This window comes from Cebus imitator, unplaced genomic scaffold, assembly GCF_001604975.1.
Source record: "Cebus imitator isolate Cc_AM_T3 unplaced genomic scaffold, Cebus_imitator-1.0 Scaffold251, whole genome shotgun sequence".
Taxonomy (NCBI): Eukaryota; Metazoa; Chordata; class Mammalia; order Primates; family Cebidae; genus Cebus; species Cebus imitator.
Window position 1 is genome coordinate 2,110,823 of NW_016107566.1, and position 20,686 is coordinate 2,131,508.

The window sequence follows — 20,686 nt, forward strand, 5'->3', positions numbered from 1 at the left end:
TACTTGTGAGAATGTAAGCATGAAGCAGCTACCAACAAACATTTGTACGCTAAAATTTTTTTTTCCTCTTAATACAAATAAAATAGCACTGTGTAAAAAAGAAAAGTGGAAACAAGGAATGAAAATGAAAATTCTCGTTTAGGTAAGTTGCTGAATTGGTGAGCTTAAATGCAGTATATACGATAACTGTTTACCATAGTATATAAACTATATTTATAGTGTTTACTCTGAGGTTTTAATATAGATCATAAACACAGCTACGTTTTTTAAATTCCAAACTGTAATTCTCCTCTGAAGACCTTAACTTCTGAATGACAAATAGATTTTTATTCATAAAGCGAATCTGATGGGTAAGCAGCAGCCTTGGAGGTCAGGGGTGTAAAAGACTGTGCAGCTCATTTTGAAATACTTAAGAGTTTGAGCTCTTAACCAATGAATCGATTTCTAGTGACACCAGGGTAGGGTTCCACAGGAGCTCAAGTCCTGGTCACTTCAAAGACAGTCCAGAGCACTGGGTGTAAAGGGGGTGTGTCTCCCAGGCTCTGGACACCTTCCCTCCACCCTGCCTTGCCATGCTGTCCTTGGGAGGAGGAACAGTTTACAAACACATAATCTTATAAGCCCCTTCATACTCTTTGGCTCTTTACCCCTGAAAACAAACATGGCACAGCGTGTGTCAGGAATTGTCTCCTGTATTCATGGTAAGAAAACAGTCTGAGCTTAAGCTGTTTGCTTAAAGCCATACAATGAAATTAGGAATGGACACACCTGGTCTTCTCATAGGGGAGGGGAGATTACGGAGGAACCAAATGTCATTTGCTTATTTTCAAAAAAAAAAAAAAATTACCAAGAGAAATAGAAGACCTTGAAAACTACCCAGCCATATGGAAGTAAAGTGCAAGCAGGGTCATTCTGTATACTTGCACGGTTCGTGCCCTCGCAGGAGTCCCAGCTTAGGAAGTGAAAGAGAGAAGAAAGGCAGCTTGCAACCTCCTTGGCAAGCAATGTGCCCTGTGAAACCTTCCATCTGCTGAGAAACGCCACCTTCTCCTAATTCACACAACAGAGGCTTGAGAACAAAGGCTTGAAGTTTATCAGAACTGAATGCAAAATCTGTCTCACTAAAATCATCTGCCCAGATTATAACATTGATGGTGCATCCTGGACCTGTGCAAAGCAGGGGCTTCCTCTCAATCTTACCAGCTCTGTGACCTTGGAGCTACCTGAGTCTCAGTTTTCCAGACTATGCATTTGAAATATAAATATATTTCATTGTAAGGATTAAATAAACTCCCCATAAACTTATACCATATAAATTTGAAAATATAATGACTTTTAATATTTAATTTCCTAATTCAAACTTCAAAAAATTCACTGTAATGATTCCCCTTTTTCCTCTGGTTTCCCTGTCAGAATGAGAATGAGGACATACATTCTTAGAGTGATTTTGAAATCTTAACCAATGAATCGATTTCTAGTTTTACATTGATATTTATATTTCACAAAATATGTTTTGACTTTTTTAAAAGTCTACAATTGGAAAAGGATGGTTGCTAAAAAAATTAGCCTTTACACGAGGATATTTTCACTCCAGTTCTGACTATATGTCTAGTTCAGAAAAAGAACTGTATATTGGCAAGATATGCATGTTGATGCAAAAAAGTATGAATCATTATGAGTGAAACTCTATTCAATTTTCACTCCATTTTTAAGATCTCACAATATAGTAATCAAATACCGTATTTATTAAAAACCATATTTCAGTTGTTTGTACGCACTAATGCTACACCTAACGATTTGAGTTTTCTCAACACTGATTTTATTTTATTTTTATTTTTACTTAAAGACCAGTGTGATCGTACTCAATCCTCATTTTAAAGGAATAGGTGGAAACTGTAAAGTGCTACCTGTATTAGGATTCATCTTGAAGAATTTTCCATCGGACAAAAGGAAATATAATAGCTGTCCGTTCTTTCCAGAGTCCATGTCAATCGCTGTAATTTTGCCTATTACCCCTTGGGGAACAGGGCTCTCTTCGACTTTCAAAAACAACACATCATGCAAGAAGGTGGGGGAATTGTCATTCTCATCCCGGACATGAACAATGACGGCAGTGCTCACATTTTGCAACAATCCGTCCTCGGGGATCCAAGCAAACACTCTAAAATTATATGTTTGGGTGGATTCATAGTCGAGCTGTCGCCGCAAATAAATCCAGCCCGTGTAAGGGCGGATTCCAAACATAGCAGAGTCTACGCTGGGTTCCAGCGAGTACCTAAGCGGCGAGGCTGCAGGCTGGGGGCCAAGTGGGTGCGCCTGTGTTTGCAGTATTTGTGTCGTCAGTGAGAGAGACTCGCTGACTTCCACTTGATACACCAAGTGTTCGAAAGTCCAGGATGGGCTGGGTTCGCTTTTCTCGATAATGACCGTCAGCAGCAGCAGGGCTGCCCGAGGAGGCACGCCGTGGTCCTCGGCCCTGAGAGTCAGAGTGCGCTCCCGGGGCTCGCCTGCGCCCAGGCTGCCGTTGAGGAACAGCACCCCCAGGGCTCTGTCGATGGCAAAGACGCTCGGCTGAGGGCTGGCGATGGCGTACCGGATGAGTCCATTCCGCCCACTGTCTCTGTCTTCCGCACGTGCGAGGTACAAGGCTGTGCCAGGCGGCGTGGTCTGGGATATTCTAATCTCATCCGAGGTCCTGAGGAAAGCTGGGTGGTTGTCGTTGACATCCAGGATAGTTATGATGACCTCTGTGCTGCTGCAGGCTGGGGCGCTGCCGAGCTGCGCCTGCACCGTGAGCACAACCACGGGCTGCGTCTCGTGATCCAGGGGCCTCCGGGTGCGAATAGTGCCCAGCCACGGGTGAATGGAGAACTTCCCGCCCAGATCACCAGAAGAAATCCTGTAAAGGACTGGTTCTGAGGAGTCTGAAAAAGAGAGAGGGGGCAACCACTGCATGTCAAAAGAGTAGACCCAGTGGAAACTTAGAAATTGAAATATTAATACAATCATGCACTGCCTAATGACACTTCAGTCAGCGATGGACCACATATACTATGATGGTTCCACAAGATTCTGACACATATCTTGTTGTACCTTTTCAATGTTTACATACATAAATCCTCACCATTGGGGTACAACTGCCTACAGTATTAAGCATAGCAATATGCTGTGCAGGTTTGCAGCCTAGAAGCAATCGACTATAACATTTAGCCTAGGTGTCTGTTAGGCCACACCACCTAGGTTCATGTGAGTACACTCTGTGATGTCTGCACAATAACTAAATCTTCTAGTGAGTCATTTCTCAGAACATTTCCCATCGTTAAGAGGCGTGATGGTATATTCTCCATCTACAGAGACTGCTGTGCAATGTCTTACTTCCTCTGCTCTCCAAAGCCTGTTGAAAAGTGGACACATAGATTGAAGATTTTTTTGGTGTATAAAAAGAAGGTCCAACGGGCAAAGAGAAAGCTACAGGTTTCACAATCTTTTTTCATTGTTCTTACATTAGATAAATGGGAAAGATTTCAGAAAATAATTCGGATAGCTTTTTTATATATTTGAGGAAGTCAAGTTAAATTTATGTTGATGTTTCTCTATTATATCTGCCTATGAAGGGCAAATATTCTCCATAGAGATTGAAGGAAGGGAGAGAGGAAGGAACAGGAGGGACCAGGAAGAGGACAAGCTCTTTGAAGAGGTAATTCATTTCTAGGAGGTTCACACTTGTAGAGTATATCATTTATCCTGCAGAGGTTCCTCTACAAGTGTGAAAAAGTCACACACAGCTATTTGCTCTAGTACTACTTGGACTAGTAAGATTTTTTAAACGATTCAAATTGGTAGCATAAGGGAAATGTTTACTACTTTCTTTTAAGGAGACAGAATGATGCCCAGTTATCTGAAAAGTTGTTCAGTATATACTAAGTGGGGAAAGAAGCTCTATAACAACAAATACTGAAGGATGCATTTTTGTCAAAAACTTGTAAATTGTGTGTGTGTGTGTGTGTGTGTTTTGGTGAGTGGGTTATAGGAGACACATACTTTGTATATTGTAATCTGTATTGTTTTAAACATTCTTTAAAACATACCTATTATTTTTGTGATCAGAAAAAAAATTGTGGGATGGACAGAAACAAATGGAAGAACAAAGAGCAAGCCACAGGTTGTATTATCTCCCCTGTTTTGACTTGCATGGAAAGAAGAAAAAAATTATTCAGGATTGCACAAGCTAGGAAAAACAAGAAACGTTCCAATAATGGACTTGCAGCAGCATAAGAAATAAGAACTTACTCAAGGGCTCTCTTGCTTTCACTGTTCCAACAGGACTATCTTCAGGCACGTCTTCATAAACTGTAAAAGTGTACTTAGGCTTTTCAAACTCAGCAGTCACCAGAGTTGTCTGGAAAATGTGCATGGTAACGTCGGCATTAATGAGAGCTGCGAGCCCACCACCGTCTTGAGCAGTGACCACCAGTGAAAGTGTAGTAGACTCCAAATGACTAAGAGGTGATGATAAATAAATAATTCCTGGGTAGGGAAAAGAAAGTATTGGTAAAACAGGTAACATGTAACAAATACTGATGAGCAATAGTAACACCTGGTAGATTAAGTGTACTGTGATGTTTGATTTTATATGTCAACCTAATTGGGCCACAGGATGTCCAGACATTTGATCAAACATTATTTTGAGTGCATCTGTAAGGGTGTTTTTGGATGAGATTAACATTTAAATCTGTAGACTGAATAAAGCAGATCATCCTCCCAATGTGGGCGGGTCTCATCCAATCAGTTGAAGGCCTGAATAGAACAAAAACGCTGACTAAGAGAGAATGCCTTCTGCTCTCAATCTGGGGCCTGGGTTTTTCTCCAGCCTTCAGACTCAGATAGAAACACTGACTCTTCCTAGGTCTAGAGCCTGCTGGTCTTTAGTCTCAAACTATACCGTTGGCTCTCCTGATTCTCAGGTCTTTCAACTGAGACTAGAGCGACACTGCCAGGCTCAGCTATGGCTCACCCTGCATATTTGGGACTTGGCAGCCTTCATCATCACGTGAGCCAATTCCTTGTAATCAGTCTCCTCATACATGTACACACACACATACATCCTGTTGGTTCTGTTCTCTGGAGATGAACTGATACATGTATTTACCAACCAAAGAACTTGAGCATATTTGTGAAACAATGTCCAAATTATGTTAGGTAAGCAATATTTTCCTAGAGCTAAAACATTAGACATTTTAGAAGTATATAAAGACATTAGAAAAATGTAAATTGTGGGGTTTTTTTAGGCCTTACCATATCACCAGCCCAAGATGACAGAACAGAGTATATCTCATAGTCCAGTGTATTCTACTTCAGGCTAATGAGGGGTTGTAGGGTGATTATAACCTGCTCAAGTGCCAGAATCCCAAGTCTACAGGATGAAACTAAAATTTTATCTTCTGAGGTGTTTGACATTTGCCCTGAACTAGACCATGTACAGTAGCTCTCTTTTTCAACTGACTTCATTCCACCTTTGGTAGAGAGAAGATACAACACAATGGCTGGGTACAAGAAAACTTCAGCAAATGTAAAGACAATGGGGACAAGAGTGGCAAGTTAGACTTAGGTACGTAGAGTGTGTGAGAGGAGAAGGTATTTATGGTTAAGTCAGGAAGAGATTCAGTAATACTGACAAAATAAATTATTTAATATTATTAATACTATCACTTAGTATACTAGCATAAAAACATGAAAATAGATCTAATGCAATCAACTTAAGAAATGAACCTGTTAGTTTTATTTAATGAGAAAAATGTATGCAAACTTATTAAATGAATTTGCAAACAAATATGTATGGCTGACTTTTATGGAATCCATCATGTGCCATGAGCCATAACAATCAATTAAATGAATAAATACTGCAGTCTTTGCCAGTTTAAGAGAAGTTGGCAAAAACATCAGGAATATCAGTTTCTGGTCATAAAAAAGGTGACATCCATTTGATTTATTCCTTTTTTATATCAAAATCTGCCCTCTTGCAACTTTGATTTCTTGTTTTATTTTTATTAGAAATTTAATAAAATATTATTATTAACTGAAATCAAATATATTGCCTGACCTGCTCTAAATACATCCTCATTTTCCTTTTTTCATAGCTTTATTGAGGTGTAACTGACAAATAAAATTATATATGTTTAAGGTGTACAATTTGACAATTTGCGATATATATATATTTCTCTCTATATATATACACATACATATGTAACCATTTTATTTAATGATTCCTTATCTAATATGATTTTAAGTCATTTCTCTCACAGTTCCTTTCTCCTAAACATGGTCCAAGTTGATCATCTCAATTTTGACCCCCGAAGTAAAAACACTTTGTTTCCAACTATTGCAAAGCAGAGTATAAAGACTCTTTATTAGAATACTATAAACTACTAATATCACCGACTATTAGTATACCCGCGCTTAGTACCATATTCACATTTGGTTTCAGACAGATTTGATGGTCCATCAAAGTACTCAGTACTTACCACAAAAAATTTACAAGTCAGATCTTTCCCATCTGTTATTGGTGCAGTTTTTAAAAAATATTGGTTTCTTATTAAAGTCTCTGATTGATTGAAAAAATAAAACTTGAATATATAAAAATGTGTACAGAAGAAAAGAAAAAGTCCCTCTATCCCAACCATCCCACTCTCCAGGTATATATTCTTCCAGGGCTACTACCTAATTCCAATTACAGAAAATTTTGAAAAGATTTTATGTTGACCCCTGATCATTATGACAATGAAAAACTTAATGTCCACCTCGACACAACCTGGTCTTTCAGCATCCCGACTGACTCCTTCTGAACTATTTTTCTTTTGTGTTAGAATAGTGTTCTTGAAATCCAAATCTAGGCACATTGATGGCTCCCCACATTTTCAGGGTAAAGCTCAAATGCCTTATCTTAACATACCAAGTCATTCATAAATGTGTCCTCTCCCTCTCTGCAACCCCATCTCACAGCTCTCTGTGCCATAGCTCTCTGTACAGTACCTTTTGCTCTAGGCAAAGTGAACAACTTGTAATTTCCAGAAAAGACCTTGCTGTCTTCTATCTGGATTGCTACATCCTCTTCCCAGAATAACTTTTTCATCTACTTTGACGTAACAATTTCTAGTTATATGTTCTTTTATTAATTTTTTTTGAGGCAGAGTCTCTCTCTGTTACCCAGGCTGGAGTGCAATGGTGTGATCTTGGCTCACTGCAACCTCCAACTCCCAAGTTCAAGTGATTCTCCTGCCTCAGCCTTCCGAGCAGCTGGGGCTACAGGCAGCCACCACCATGCCTGGCTAATTTTTGTATTTTTAGTAGAGATGGGGCTTCACCATATTGGCCAGCCTTGTCTTGAACTCCTAACCTTGTGATCTGCCACCTCAGACTCCCAAAGTGCTAGGATTATAGGTGTGAGCTACTGCTCCTGGCCTCTAGTCATATTTTAAAACATAGCTCAAGTCTCACCTGGTGCAGCTGGCCTTCTTTTACCCTCCACTTAGCTCTAGCTACCACTCTTCTATGACCCCACAGCAGCCTGGGTATATGTGCCTGTTATAAACTTAACATGTTTTATTTAATTACCAGGCTATAATATTTTATATCAGTCCCTCATGTATCCATTAGTTTACTCAATGATGTATAAGCAAAGTTAAAAGACATTTTGAAAATATATAAACAACAATTTACTATACATAAGGAGAAGAGAGTTCTGTAAACAAAATGAAAAATAACTAAAAGATTAGCAGTGGATAAGGACAAGTAATTTAGATAAGAAAGAATAAAATGTTAATACATATAATACTGCTCAAAATCACTAAAAATAATGAAAATGCAAAATTAAAACAACTACATCATTTTTACCTCTAATGTTTCCCTAAAATATTTAAGTGACAATATCCAGAGTTAATAACAGATTGCTATTTATGTACACTCTCCAAAAGGCACTTTGGTGGTATTTATCAAAATTTTAATTGCTCACATTCAATAACTCAGAAATCCACCCCATATTTGTGTAAGTACACAGAAATAAATCAAGAGGATATCATTTGGAACACTGAAAATGACCTTAATATCCATCAAGAAAAGAATGAATAGGTCACTCCATTGTGGTGTATCAATACAATAAAATACTATGCAGCATCAAAAAAGAATGAAGTACATATACGTTTTCATCTAGAAAGACTTTACATGCTACATTTTATGTGAAAAACAAGTTGCAAAAGTGAATCTACGTTATCAATTCATTGTACTTAAAAAAATAATGTCAGTACTACATGTATTAGCCAGGATTCTCCAGAAAAACAAACCAATGGTATCTCTCTATATATATACATATAGATATCTATAGATCTTATATCTCTCATATCTACATATAGAGATAGATAGACAGTAACAGATATATATAAAGTGAGACTTATGATAAGGAATTCGCGAAATTGTGAAGTCTGAGAAGTCCCATGTTCACCCATCTGCAAGCTGGAGACCTAGAAAAGCTGGTGGTATAGTTTGAAAGCCTGAGGGCATCAGTGGTATAGATTCTAGTCAGGGTCTGATGGCCTGAGAGGCTAGGAACACTAAGGGCAAGAGACTGATGTCTCTGCTCAAGCTGTTAGGTAAAGAGCAAATTCAACCTTCCTCCACATGTTTGCTCTTTTCAGGCCCTCAATAAATGATTATGCATTCTAGGGAAGGCCATCTGATTTACTCAGTTCACCAGTTCAAATGAAAACCCACTCACAGAGACACCCAGGAACAGTGTTTAATCAGCTAACTGGTCATCTCGTGGACTATTCACGTTAACACATAAAATTAATAATCACATGAATAAACATTTTAAAATCATAGTGTATCTATTTCATGTAAAAGAAAAATTCATAAAATCCTGCTGAGAATATTTGATTACAGAACAATATGTAAAGTATACGTACAAGCACTAATATGTATACGATGTGTGTACACACAGAACTATGCATACTGAAAAACATGAAAGGATAGGAACTATCGAGAGAAGTCATCTTTGTGTGTTGAGATAATTTTACTTCTTACATTGCTATAGTTTAAAATTTTTAAATAATAATTATATGTTAAATTTGTAAATGAAAAATAAATATTTTAAAGATATTCAGAAAAAGAAGATATGTTTGGTTATTTATTTAACTATTTTTAGAACTATGAAGGAAACTTGTAAACTATAGTGAAAGCGTAGATTGGACATTAAAATGTGGGCCTTTAAAAATAATTGCAGGCCAGGCACAGTGGCTCACGCCTGTAATCCCAGCACTTTGGGAGGCTGAGGTGAGCGGATCATGAGGTCAAGAGACTGAGACCATCCTGGCCAACATGGTGAAACCCCATCTCCACTAAAAATACAAATATTAGTAAGGCATGGTGGCCCGCACCTGTAGTCCCAGCCACTCGGGAGGCTGAGGCAGGAGAATCACTTGAACCCAGGAGGCGGAGATTACCGTGAGCTGAGATCTCACCATTGCACTCCAGCCTGGTGACAGAGCGAGACTCCATCTCAAAATAATAATAACAATGATTGCAGAGCATACTTCCTTAAAAATAGAATTTTTACTCTACAAAAGTTTTAAGGACAACTATCATGGAAATTTCAGAACCAGCACGTAAAGCTATTTAAGGGATTTATTTCCATTAAATTAGTCCCTGAGGTTAAAATAAAGATGTTCTGAAGAAACTGTCTATATAAAGCTGAACATGAAAAACACCATTTCAAATCCTCAAATTACTAGTGTGCCACAATAACACATGGCAAATTGTGAAGTCTAATAAAATTAATATCTACACTGTATTCGCTCTGCTACTGTAAAGAATTCTCTCTGGTAGAACTGTTCGGTGTGTAATTATCACCCCCTCCAAATCCCTAAACTGGCATTTTTAATTGAGGCAGTTTAATAATAGGGTTTGAGGTTTCTGATGATTTGATGACAGGGAGCAAGAAGCAAGACATCACTTATTTTATCCTTGATACCACCTAGAACGTTAGTCCATGAAGCAAAATTAAGTTTCTTATTATCTTAACAAAATTTTACTGATGAATGTTCATTTTATTTGCCATATTATGAGTTATCAAATACATTTGAAGGAAAGGTAAAAAGAAAATAAAGGAGATAAAGCATCATAAACAGAGAGTTATACAAATAGAATCTTTTCAAGAATCTTTACCCTTAAAGAATGCATACAAGCCAGTCGGTAACTAAGTGTAATGCCAACGAAGTCGGCAAACAGGAACTGTCAGATATAGGTGAGCAGGAGACAACAAAACTTAAAGTTGTATGTAAACAGGTAAACATTACACAAATGGGCCGGGCGCGGTGGCTCAAGCCTGTAATCCCAGCACTTTGGGAGGCCGAGGCGGGTGGATCACGAGGTCAAGAGATCGAGACCATCCTGGTCAACATGGTGAAACCCTGTCTCTACTAAAAATACAAAAAAAAATTAGCTGGGCATGGTGGCGCGTGCCTGTAATCCCAGCTACTCAGGAGGCTGAGGCAGGAGAATTGCCTGAACCCAGGAGGCGGAGGTTGCGGTGAGCCGAGATCACGCCATTGCACTCCAGCCTGGGTAACAAGAGCAAAACTCCGTCTCAAAAAAAAACAAACAACAACAAGAAAAAAACATTACACAAATGTTAGCTATTATGAAGAGGGCTTAGCTTAGAACCTTGCATATGGTAGCCACTCAAAAAAATGAATTTATGTGGGGGGTAGATCATGAAACTTACTTCTCAAAGGAAAGTGCCTTGTTAATAATTTTAAAAAATATTTACAAGTATTTCAAAACAGCACCATACAAGCACTAACCATATAGGGCAAATCTCTGGAATCTCAGTTTTCCACTAGGTTTTAAAAAGAAAATGCTTGTTATCATGTTCCTCCATTTTCATTTAACAGAAGTCTTAGAAATAGAGACCATAACTCTAGGAGTGTCACGTTAAGATACATATACAGTATGTAGATACACTCATATACACACACACACACACACACACACACACACACATACCCCTTATCTATCTATCTGTAATAACATTGATCTATCAAAAATTCCTGTGTAGTAATAGGATTATAAATACTGTGTGAACAAAAAACCTGTTCATCAATTGCTAGGCTTTAAGTAATTTTTCAATAACATCAGAAACTCCACTGTTTTCTGTGCACATCCACAGGCTAATCCCTTAAACCTACCATGGTTATACCTTAATCCCCCCGGTAATACCAGACAGAATCAGTTCCTGTCTGAAAGTGCTCAATTCTTGGGTTAATTAATTCCAGAAGCCCAAAAGTTTAGTCTTTTTAATTTTATTTATTTTTTATTAAATGAAAGCATTATATACAACTAAATATAACCATCAAAGGAAATCAACACAATTGGTAAATTCACTTGTCTTTGAACTTGAAGGGCTTTAGAGATACTGTGGGCTTTATTACAGTCCACTGCAATAAGGCCAATACTACAAAAAAGCGAGACACAGAATTTTTTGATTTTCCAGTGCATTAAAAAGTTATGTTCACACTATGTTGTAGCCTATTCAGTGTGCAATAACAGTATGTCTAAAGAAAACAATGTATATACCTTATCTTAAAAATACCTTATTGCTAAAAAAAATGCTAATGGTCATTTAAGGTTTTAGCGAGTGGTAATCTTTTTGCTGGTGGAGAGGCTTGCCTCAGTGTAGATGGGTGCTGACTGATCAGTGTGGTGCCTACTGAAGGTGGTGGTGGCTGTGGCAATTTCTTAAGACAACCATGAAGGTTGCCCCTTTGATCGATTCTTCCTTTCACAAAATATTTTTTCTGTAGCATGCAATGCTGTTTGATAATAGTTTACCCACATTTGAATTTCTTTAAAATTGGAGCCAATCCTCTTAGGCCCTGCTGCTGATTTATCAACTAAGTTTATGGAATATTCTAAATCTTTTGTTGTCATTTCAACAATGTTCACAGTATCTTCACCAGGAGTAGATTCCATCTCAAGAAACCATTTTCTTTGCTCATCCAAAGAAGCAATTCCTGATTAGTTCAACTGCTATTATGAGATTGCAGCAATTCAGTCACATCTTCAGACTCTACTCATAATTCTATGTCTCTTGCTATTTTTACCACTTCACTGAAGTGGTGATTCCCTCAAAGTCATCTATGAGGTTTGGAATCAACTTTTTCCAAACTCCTATGTGAACCTCCTTCCATGAATCACAAATGTTCTTAATGGCATCTAGAATGGTGCATCCTTTCCAGAAAGTTTTCAATTTATTTTACCCAGATCTATCAAAGGACTCACCATCTATGGAAGCTATAGCCTTAGGAAATGTATTTCTTAAATAAAACACCTGAAAGTCAAAATCACTCCTTGATCCATGGATTGCAGAATGAAGAGGGGTGGGTTGGAGGCATTAAGAAAAAAACCTCTTTGTACATCTTCATCAGAGCTCTTGGGTAACCATGTGCATTGTCAGTGAGCAGTGATGATTTGAAAGAATTTTTTTCTGAATAATAGGTCTCAACAGTGGATTTAAAATAGCTTTCTTATCATTTGTGTGTTCACTGAAAGGAAAAGTGTAAATTTTTCCTTTACATTCACAATTTGGATAACTGTGCAAGAGGCCTAGCTTTGGGCTTATGTGCCTTCTTTTGACATGCCTTCACCACAGCTTAATCATATCTCATATATAGGTTTTGATTTAAAGAGAGATGCCACTCTTCCTTTCACTCCAACATTTAGAGGCCGTTATAGGGTTATTAACTGCCAGATTTCAACATTGCTGTGTCTCAGGGATTGGGGCAGCCTGAGGAGAGCCAATGGGTGAAGCGACCAGAGCATACACGACATTTATCAGTTATGTTCACAGTCTTTCATGGACATGGTTTGTGGTATCCCCAAACAATTACAGTAGTAATATCAGAGATCACTGATCGCAGATCACCATAATGGGTAAAATCATAATTAAAAAGTTGGAAATATTGTGAGGATTATCAAAATGTTATGCAGAGACACGAAGTGTCCCCATAATGCTAGTAAGTTTGTTTGAGGAGAGTTGCCACAAACCTTCAATTTGTAAAAAACACACTATCTGTGAAGCACAGTAAAGTGGGGTATGCCTGTAGAAATAGACCTGGCTTAGATCTGAGCATGGCTGCTAGGTCATTTACCAGCAAATATGGATATCTATACGTTCCATCACCTCCTTCATTTCTTGAATTATATTCAATATATTTGTTTTGGTCAGGGTCTAATCAGAGAAACTGAAACCATCCTAAGAATTTTAGAGGCCATTTAATTAAAGAAAGTGATTACACAAGTATGGGAAACCCAAAAGAATAAGAAGGGGATGATGAACAGTAACTGCAAGAAACTGTGACCTTCTCTAGGGTTGCAGAAACAGAAGGAAAAAGGCAGTGTTGCTATCTCTACCAAAAAGAGGAGGAGGGTGAGGTACGGTATGTCTTGGAGCTCTGAGGCAGCGCCACAGGGTTGGTGTCCACAGCTCTGAGGCATCTCTGTGCAGCTCAGACTCAGGTGTTTCAGAGGGTTAGTGCAGAGCTATGTTTAAGTCTTTAAAAGCAGTGCCCAGCAAGTACTCAGGTCACCATGGTGTGGCTGCTGTAACCCGAGAAGGCCTGGTGAGGGCAGTGCTCACTGCCCAAAAGGCCTTGCATGGCTGATGAAGGCTGATAGTGGCATTTCTGGGGAAAACGGTGCAGTTGGTGCCAAAGGACTTGGGAGGAATACTAAATAAAGAAGAAAGCATGAAAAGGCCCCTTCTCTTCTCCTTCTGGCTTCCAGTTTCCTGCCAGTACCTCCCAGATCTGAAAGCAGGTTATAACAGTATATTGGGGCATCAGTCCCCATCTGGCTGTGCCTTCTCCCAAGATGTCTAGGTCCCAGCTCTGCAGGGCCTCCTTGCTAATGCTAAGTTTTGATGATGCCTAACGTTTAGCTTATTTCCCCCAGCCTAGGGGTGAAGCTTGCTTCCATCATATGTTAACCTCGGTGTTTCCTTTTTGCCTTTTCTGTCTTCAATTACCCACTTTACCAACTGTCTATACTAAATTGTTTCTGTTAGTATAAATGTTATTGTTTCTGTTTTCCTAACTGGATGCTGACTGGTACTGATCTCACTGATCCCACTGGCTTAGCTTAGTTACCCTTAGAGGAAATAATCACTGTGGCTTGAAGGGATGTGATATCTGACTGATGTTGCCTTGTTCACATGTCAAGGTTCTCCAAGCAAATAAACAAGTGCTTGCTCTCCAGGCAAAAACTACAAGTCCTAATTATGTCACCCTTACAGAACAGGCTCTTGTTATTCTCTCTCAACTTCCCCATTGTTTCCTTCATGAAACTTATCACACCTGCAGTATTTTCTGTTTTCCTGCTTTCGTTTGTCCCACTTCACAAGTTAAAGCCCCTGAGGGCAAGGACTGTGTCTGTCTTATTCACCATTACCAAACTAGGTCTGGCACAGTCCCAGGCTCAGAAAAGATGCTCAGTAATTATTTGTTGAATGAATTAACAAATGAGCAAACCAACCTGGAAAAGTCATAGCTTGAGATTAGGCAGAATTCCACAAAGAAGAAAGAAGATACCTTAGCCAGTTTGGCTGCTATAGCAAAAGTACCATAGGCTGGGTGGTTCACACCTCTGGAGGCTGGGGAGCCCGAGATCATGGTACCAGCAGATCAGTGTCTGCTCAGGGCTGTCTTCCTGATTTGCAGACAGCCATCTTCTTGTATCCTCACATGGCAGAGAAAGCAAGCTCTAGTTCTCTTCTTCACATAAGGCCACTAATCCCATTGTGGGGCTCCATCCTTACAACGTCATCAAACATAATTAACTCCCAGAGACCCTATCTCCGAATTCAATCCCATGAGGGGTTAGAGTTTCAACATATGAATTTTGGAGGGGCACAAACATGTAGTCCATAGCAGAAGAGTAATGAGGTGTCAGAATTCCAGACCAAATATTTACATTAACAATTAACAATTGATAATGTAAATATTTGGTAACAATACTGTAACAATTTAGAGTGTGTGTTACCAAGGCAAGAACAGATCATAGAAGGGAAGAGATAGCCCCTACAAAGATGGTAGTCAACTTAGGTGGCAGTCATGATGTTAATCAAAGAATTCCTCTAGGTCCTGATGTATTATATTTAAAAATCAGCCAACTCAGAGAAGGAAAAACACCCCACAACAACTTTGTCCCATGCAATGTAAAGTTTCAGTGGATAAGATCAATTTTGTGCCTTTCATAACAACATGTCCTTATTTAGTCAAAATATATAATTATTTTTAATACATTATACATGAATCCTACCTAATTGCCAGTTTAATAAAGGAAGTTACCAGATCAGGTGCCTATGTAAGTAACTCTTCATGCTTAAAGTCAAATTCATGGGACCCTGAAAAGTCATTTATTGAGCTGCTTCTACTTAAGATCACAAAATCTGTCCCTGGCCAGTGGGAAACGATCTTATGTTCAAAAACTATAGAAAAATAATTCATAACTCCTAGATATCCATCAAAAACATCTACCCCATATTTAAGTCTACTCATTTGCATTTTAAACCCATAGTCCCCCTCTTGATATGGAGTATTTAACAAGCTGCAAACTTTGTGTCAAAAAACTGGACATTCAAAATACAGATTTTTTAATGATAATGTCTGACTTCAGATTTGTATGTATCTAACTCTTGTGAACCTGCCTAGGATGATATATTAAAGATATGTCTGTGACAGAAGACCACTTTAATCAATGCGATATATTCAGAGGATATTATCATGATTTCGGTTTAAAATATGAAGTCTTCCTCCTGCATCAGTAGTGGAAAAACAAGGGTGTAAAGTTTGTGATGTTTTCAATCCTTGCCTTCAAATGCTATGAATGTTAGATTTCTGATTCTATATGCTAATTTTATGTTCTCAGTGCTAGGTTTATTTGGGAATGATTTTGATTAAACCTTAGCAGAACCAGACTTCCTACATAAACCTGGCATCCTAGATATTTTCCATATGAGGGACTGCTTCTTAAAAGCAAGGCAATAAATCTATGATTTAGAGTTGATGGAGTAAGAAAGGAGCATGGAGTCAGATTTTTGGCATCAGATAGAGCTGGGTTCAAATCCTGGTTCTATCAATCCCTAGTTTGATCTTGGGCAGTTTCTTAAATGCCCTGTGCTTCTGCTTATCACTTTAACCAGACTGAAGAATCAGACTAATATCATTTACCATGCAGAACTGCTGAGAGAATAAAACTACATCATATATATAGGCAAAGTACTTAGCGTAGCGTCTCACAAACACTGACTCCTTAATACAATACTAGTTCCCTTCCTTCTCTCCTAAAGACTACAAAGTAAGTTAGATGGGTAATTCCATGTACCAATAAATCATCAATAATTAATGATTTAAAATATTTTTGGGAAAGGGAAAGTAAAAGGAACTGGAGTAGCATCAATATTTCACTGCAAAGCACGCATAGGAAGTCTACTAGAAGAGCTGACCAGTGGCCCGTCTGTCCTGGCAGCCTGCCACCAAGGAGCTTTTTGGAGGAGGCTGTAATGACACTCCTTATATCAACATGTCCAGCCCCTCTACTTAAATGGTACAGATTTCTGGTCCATAGATTTATATAAACCAGTCCTGTATGGACGGATGTATATTTTCCATTTGTCTCACTACTGTACAAGGCAGACTCACTACTGCAGATTTGTCTCACTACTGTAGATGGCAGACTCTTATAAGTTTGCATGTGTTCCCCTAAGTTAATATTTCAAAATCTTTTCAATAAACCTTCCTGGTTTTATAAAGGAAAAACCTGTGTCCTGATACGGACACAGGTTGGCAACGTGGACATAGGCTGATAGTCGCTTTTGGGGAGGCCCAAATACCTTTCCAGTGGACACAGATGGGAGACCAGAAGCTTAGCTATTATTCTCTCTCACTTTGTCATTTGAAACACTGATAATTTGAGAGAATCAACTCTGAACACCACTGTTGACACCAACCCACCACCACCAACAGAGATAACAGTGATTTAAATATTCAGTTTAAAGGAAATCACTTACTTAAAGTAAAAACAAAAACCCTTGAAGACCTAGACCTGAGTGGTCCTTACAGTTGAAGGAGTGCCATATAAAGGTCATTAATTTGGCAATAATTGAGAAAAGAAGCAAGTAGTACTTCAAGATAGCATAATTTTTAAAAGGTAATATAGGAAGTTGGATAATGTCTCACCAAATTTATGTCTACTTAGAACCTCAGGATATGACCTTATTTCAAAAAGGGTCTTTGTAGATACAATTAGCTAAGGATCTCAAAAGGAAATCATTCTAGTTTAAATGTGCCCTAAATCCAATGACTGGTGTCCATACACAAGGAAGGACACAAGAAGACACAGAAAAGAAAGCCATAATTACCTGGCAGGAGAGTTACCATGATCATGAAAAGAAAGCCATGCAAAAATGGATACAGGGATGAGAGTTACACTGCCATAGCCAAGGAGTGTCAAAGATCACCAACAAACACCAGAAGCTAAGGGAGTCTCCAGAAGGAACTAATCTTGTTAAGACCTTGATTTTAGACTTCTGGCCTCCAAAACTGTAGAGAATAAGATTCTGCTGTTTAAGGCACTGAGTGTGGTGCTTTGTTACAGCAATTCTAAGACATGAACACCGGCGGCAGGCATACGGTAAGTTTGGGAACTCTGAAGCCAGACTGCCTCAGTTCACAATTTGGTTGTCACTTCCTCACCGTGTTTATGAACTGTTTATCTCTTTTGGATTCATTTGCTCATTTGTGAAATGGAGATAAAAATAGTTCCTACATCAAAGGTTTGGCATGACAGTTAAGGCAGTTAATGCTCAAATGTTGACAAAAGACAAAATGACAACAAATTTAGTTTAAAGATCTTAATTGGCTTTTATTTGTAATTCTAGAATTGAGCAGCACCTCATTTTTTTCCCATTTATTTTATTGCATTTTAGGTTTTGGGGTACATGTGAAGGACATGCAAGATTATTGCATAGGTACACACGTGGCAGTGTGATTTGCTGCCTTCCTCCCCATCACCTACATCTGGCATCTCTCCCCTTGCTATCTCTCCCCCTCCCCCCCTCCCCCCCCCCCCCCCCTCCCCTATTTCCCCCCAACTGACCCCAGTGTGTAGTGCTCCCCTCCCTGTGTCCATGTGTTCTCATTGTTCAACACCCGCCTATGAGTGAGAACATGCGGTGTTTGATCTTCGAGCATCACCTCATTTTATAACATAGAATGTGTTCCAATGAGCTGAGTAGAAGTGGCTGGCTTTATAGACAGAAAAGAAAAGCAGAAACAGGGAACGAATAGTAGGCTGGTCATTTCACAGCTGCTCTCCTGGTAAATGTGAAAACAGACAGGACTTTCTTATCCTGCCAGCTAAAATTGGCTCATTTGGGGACTTGGCTATTTATTATCCCTCTCTCTCCTGATTTCTTGGAAGGTCAAATAAACAATTTCATTTCAGCTCAGTGGCATGAAACTTGAGCATGAGTGACGCCATTTTGGTCTGGTCTGTTGGGCCTAGGGCTCCGTTCAAACCAACAGCTTTCTATAAATTTTATTTAACAACACCCACTGTGTCTCTATGTCTCTGTATCTTCAAAAGCATATTATTTCTGCCTTCTCCTTACTTCTTGGGAAGATTTGTGACATGGATATGAACTAATATTTTTATAAACATGGTAAATATGACTAAGCCTGTGTTTCTATTACTACCATCCTTTCATGTCTACATAGGGGACAACAATGAAGGGAAATTGCAGCCTTTATGGTAAAACTCAGGCATTTTTTGTGTGACAGTTGTAACCAAAAACTGATTCACACGACATGTATTTCAATGTGTTGCTATGATTACTTTAAGAAAATAACAGATAGTGGATGAATACTATTCAAGTAATAAACCAGAGGCTTTATTTTGGAGTTTTAGAAAAATAAAAGTTACAAAATACATAGCTAATTCCAGAAATAAAATTTTTGTGGAAAGATGATAAATAAAAATGCCTTCTACTTCCTTTAATTTCATTCCACAGTCTTGATTCTGTCTCAGAGTTTGGAATCTACTCATCTGAAGTTTTCTATTTTAATAAGGTGAACAGACCCTGGCTGCTCCACCTACTGATGTTACTTGATAGAAATCAGGAAACTTCGCTTGGCATCTGCTTCTTCATAGGAAACACAGGGAAACACATAGGCTCAACCTTAAGAGCTCTGAGGAACTCAGCTGATAGGACAAGTAAAGAAAGAACTATAGCATGTGCACATGGCGACTATTCAGTAACTTTCTGAAAAAGTTGTTCTTCTCTCTAAGATATTTTACCCTGAATTTCTTTGATTTTAAATACCTTAACATGAAAGATCTCATCACATTCAACAACTTAGGTTATACACTTAACAACTAGCACCAAAAACAAACAAATCATTGGAAAACATCTCTCCAGAAAGCACTGCATAACTAAAGCACAATCTGTGAACATCTATCGTTTTTGTTTTCAACTTGAAGGTGAAATTGTACATCTATGCTTTGCCACTTGACTACCTTCTGAGGCTGATTTGAGTCATGTGCACACACTGGTTCCCAGACACACAAAACAAAAAGAAGACCTTGGCTTACAGTGACATTGCTTAGGTAAGGGTAATGCTAAATACCTGCTACTTGGTATCTTCTAAATCTTAGATATTTGTTTTTATTCTAAAGCCAACCTATGTGTCCACAACTGCACAGCAACAATTTGTACATCTATATATAAGTAAAATTCAGAACTTTAGAAAAAGGTATGGAATTTTGTAATTGTGATTTTCAGGTGACACCACCATTTTTTTTTTTTTTTTACTATCAATCTCATCACAAAAGGTATAATCACATGTGTTTTGTATATTGGAAAGTAAATTTATCAATATTAACTTTAGGTAGAAAATGTCAGAAAATCCTTTTAATATTATTTTTGACCTTTATTTTCACCAAAAGTAATAGGTTAATGTCTGTTAAAAATATGAGCTTTACAAAAGTGCAAAGTTTCAAAAATTATCTGAGAAGTCAGACCTCAGGAAAAATGCAGAAAAAGAAGGCATGGACAGAAGTTCAAGAAGTGGGACACCCATTGGCCATGCCTTCAGGAGGTTCTTTTTCGGGTTTACTGACATAAAAGCTACATTAAGGAAACTGTCTTCTAGTGATGAAAATGGCAATGGCATTTTAGACAATGGCACTTGTGATGGGTTTGTCTTGCATTTAGACAATGGCACTTGTGATGGGTTTGTCTTATGTTCAGTATGACCAACAAGAAACAGAAGGATTTGGGAAATGGTGGACATCAGGGGAAACAAAAGGGCAACTGAGGGAAAAGCTGTTAAGTGACTCCAATAAAGTATGTACCAAAAGGTGGTCCTCTTGTCGGGAAATGCTAATAAGTGATTACACCACAGGTTCTCAATGGGAGTGTAAAGAGGAGGGGTGTGGGTAAAATTTGGAGGGTGTTATAGTCTGGAAAGCATATTCAAATATAGGCTATTTTTATAATACAGTTAAAAATTACAGAATTATGTATCCTTGCATGTGAAATGGATCTGGATGTAGCATATCAATGGGTCTTGGCTTTTTT

At 38.4% G+C, this 20,686-nt stretch overlaps 1 protein-coding gene across 1 annotated transcript in view; it reads right to left on the minus strand.

Moving 5' to 3' along the window:
- DCHS2 (dachsous cadherin-related 2) overlaps positions 1 to 20,686 on the minus strand; it is a 275,941-nt gene that overhangs the window by 106,703 nt on the left and 148,552 nt on the right. The window contains exons 4-5 of the mRNA XM_017498790.2: positions 4,291 to 4,527; positions 1,908 to 2,924 (exon numbers count right to left, since the gene is read on the minus strand). Of these exons, the coding sequence (XP_017354279.2) occupies positions 1,908 to 2,924; positions 4,291 to 4,527 (1,254 nt within the window). The remainder of the gene's footprint in view (positions 1 to 1,907; positions 2,925 to 4,290; positions 4,528 to 20,686) is intronic.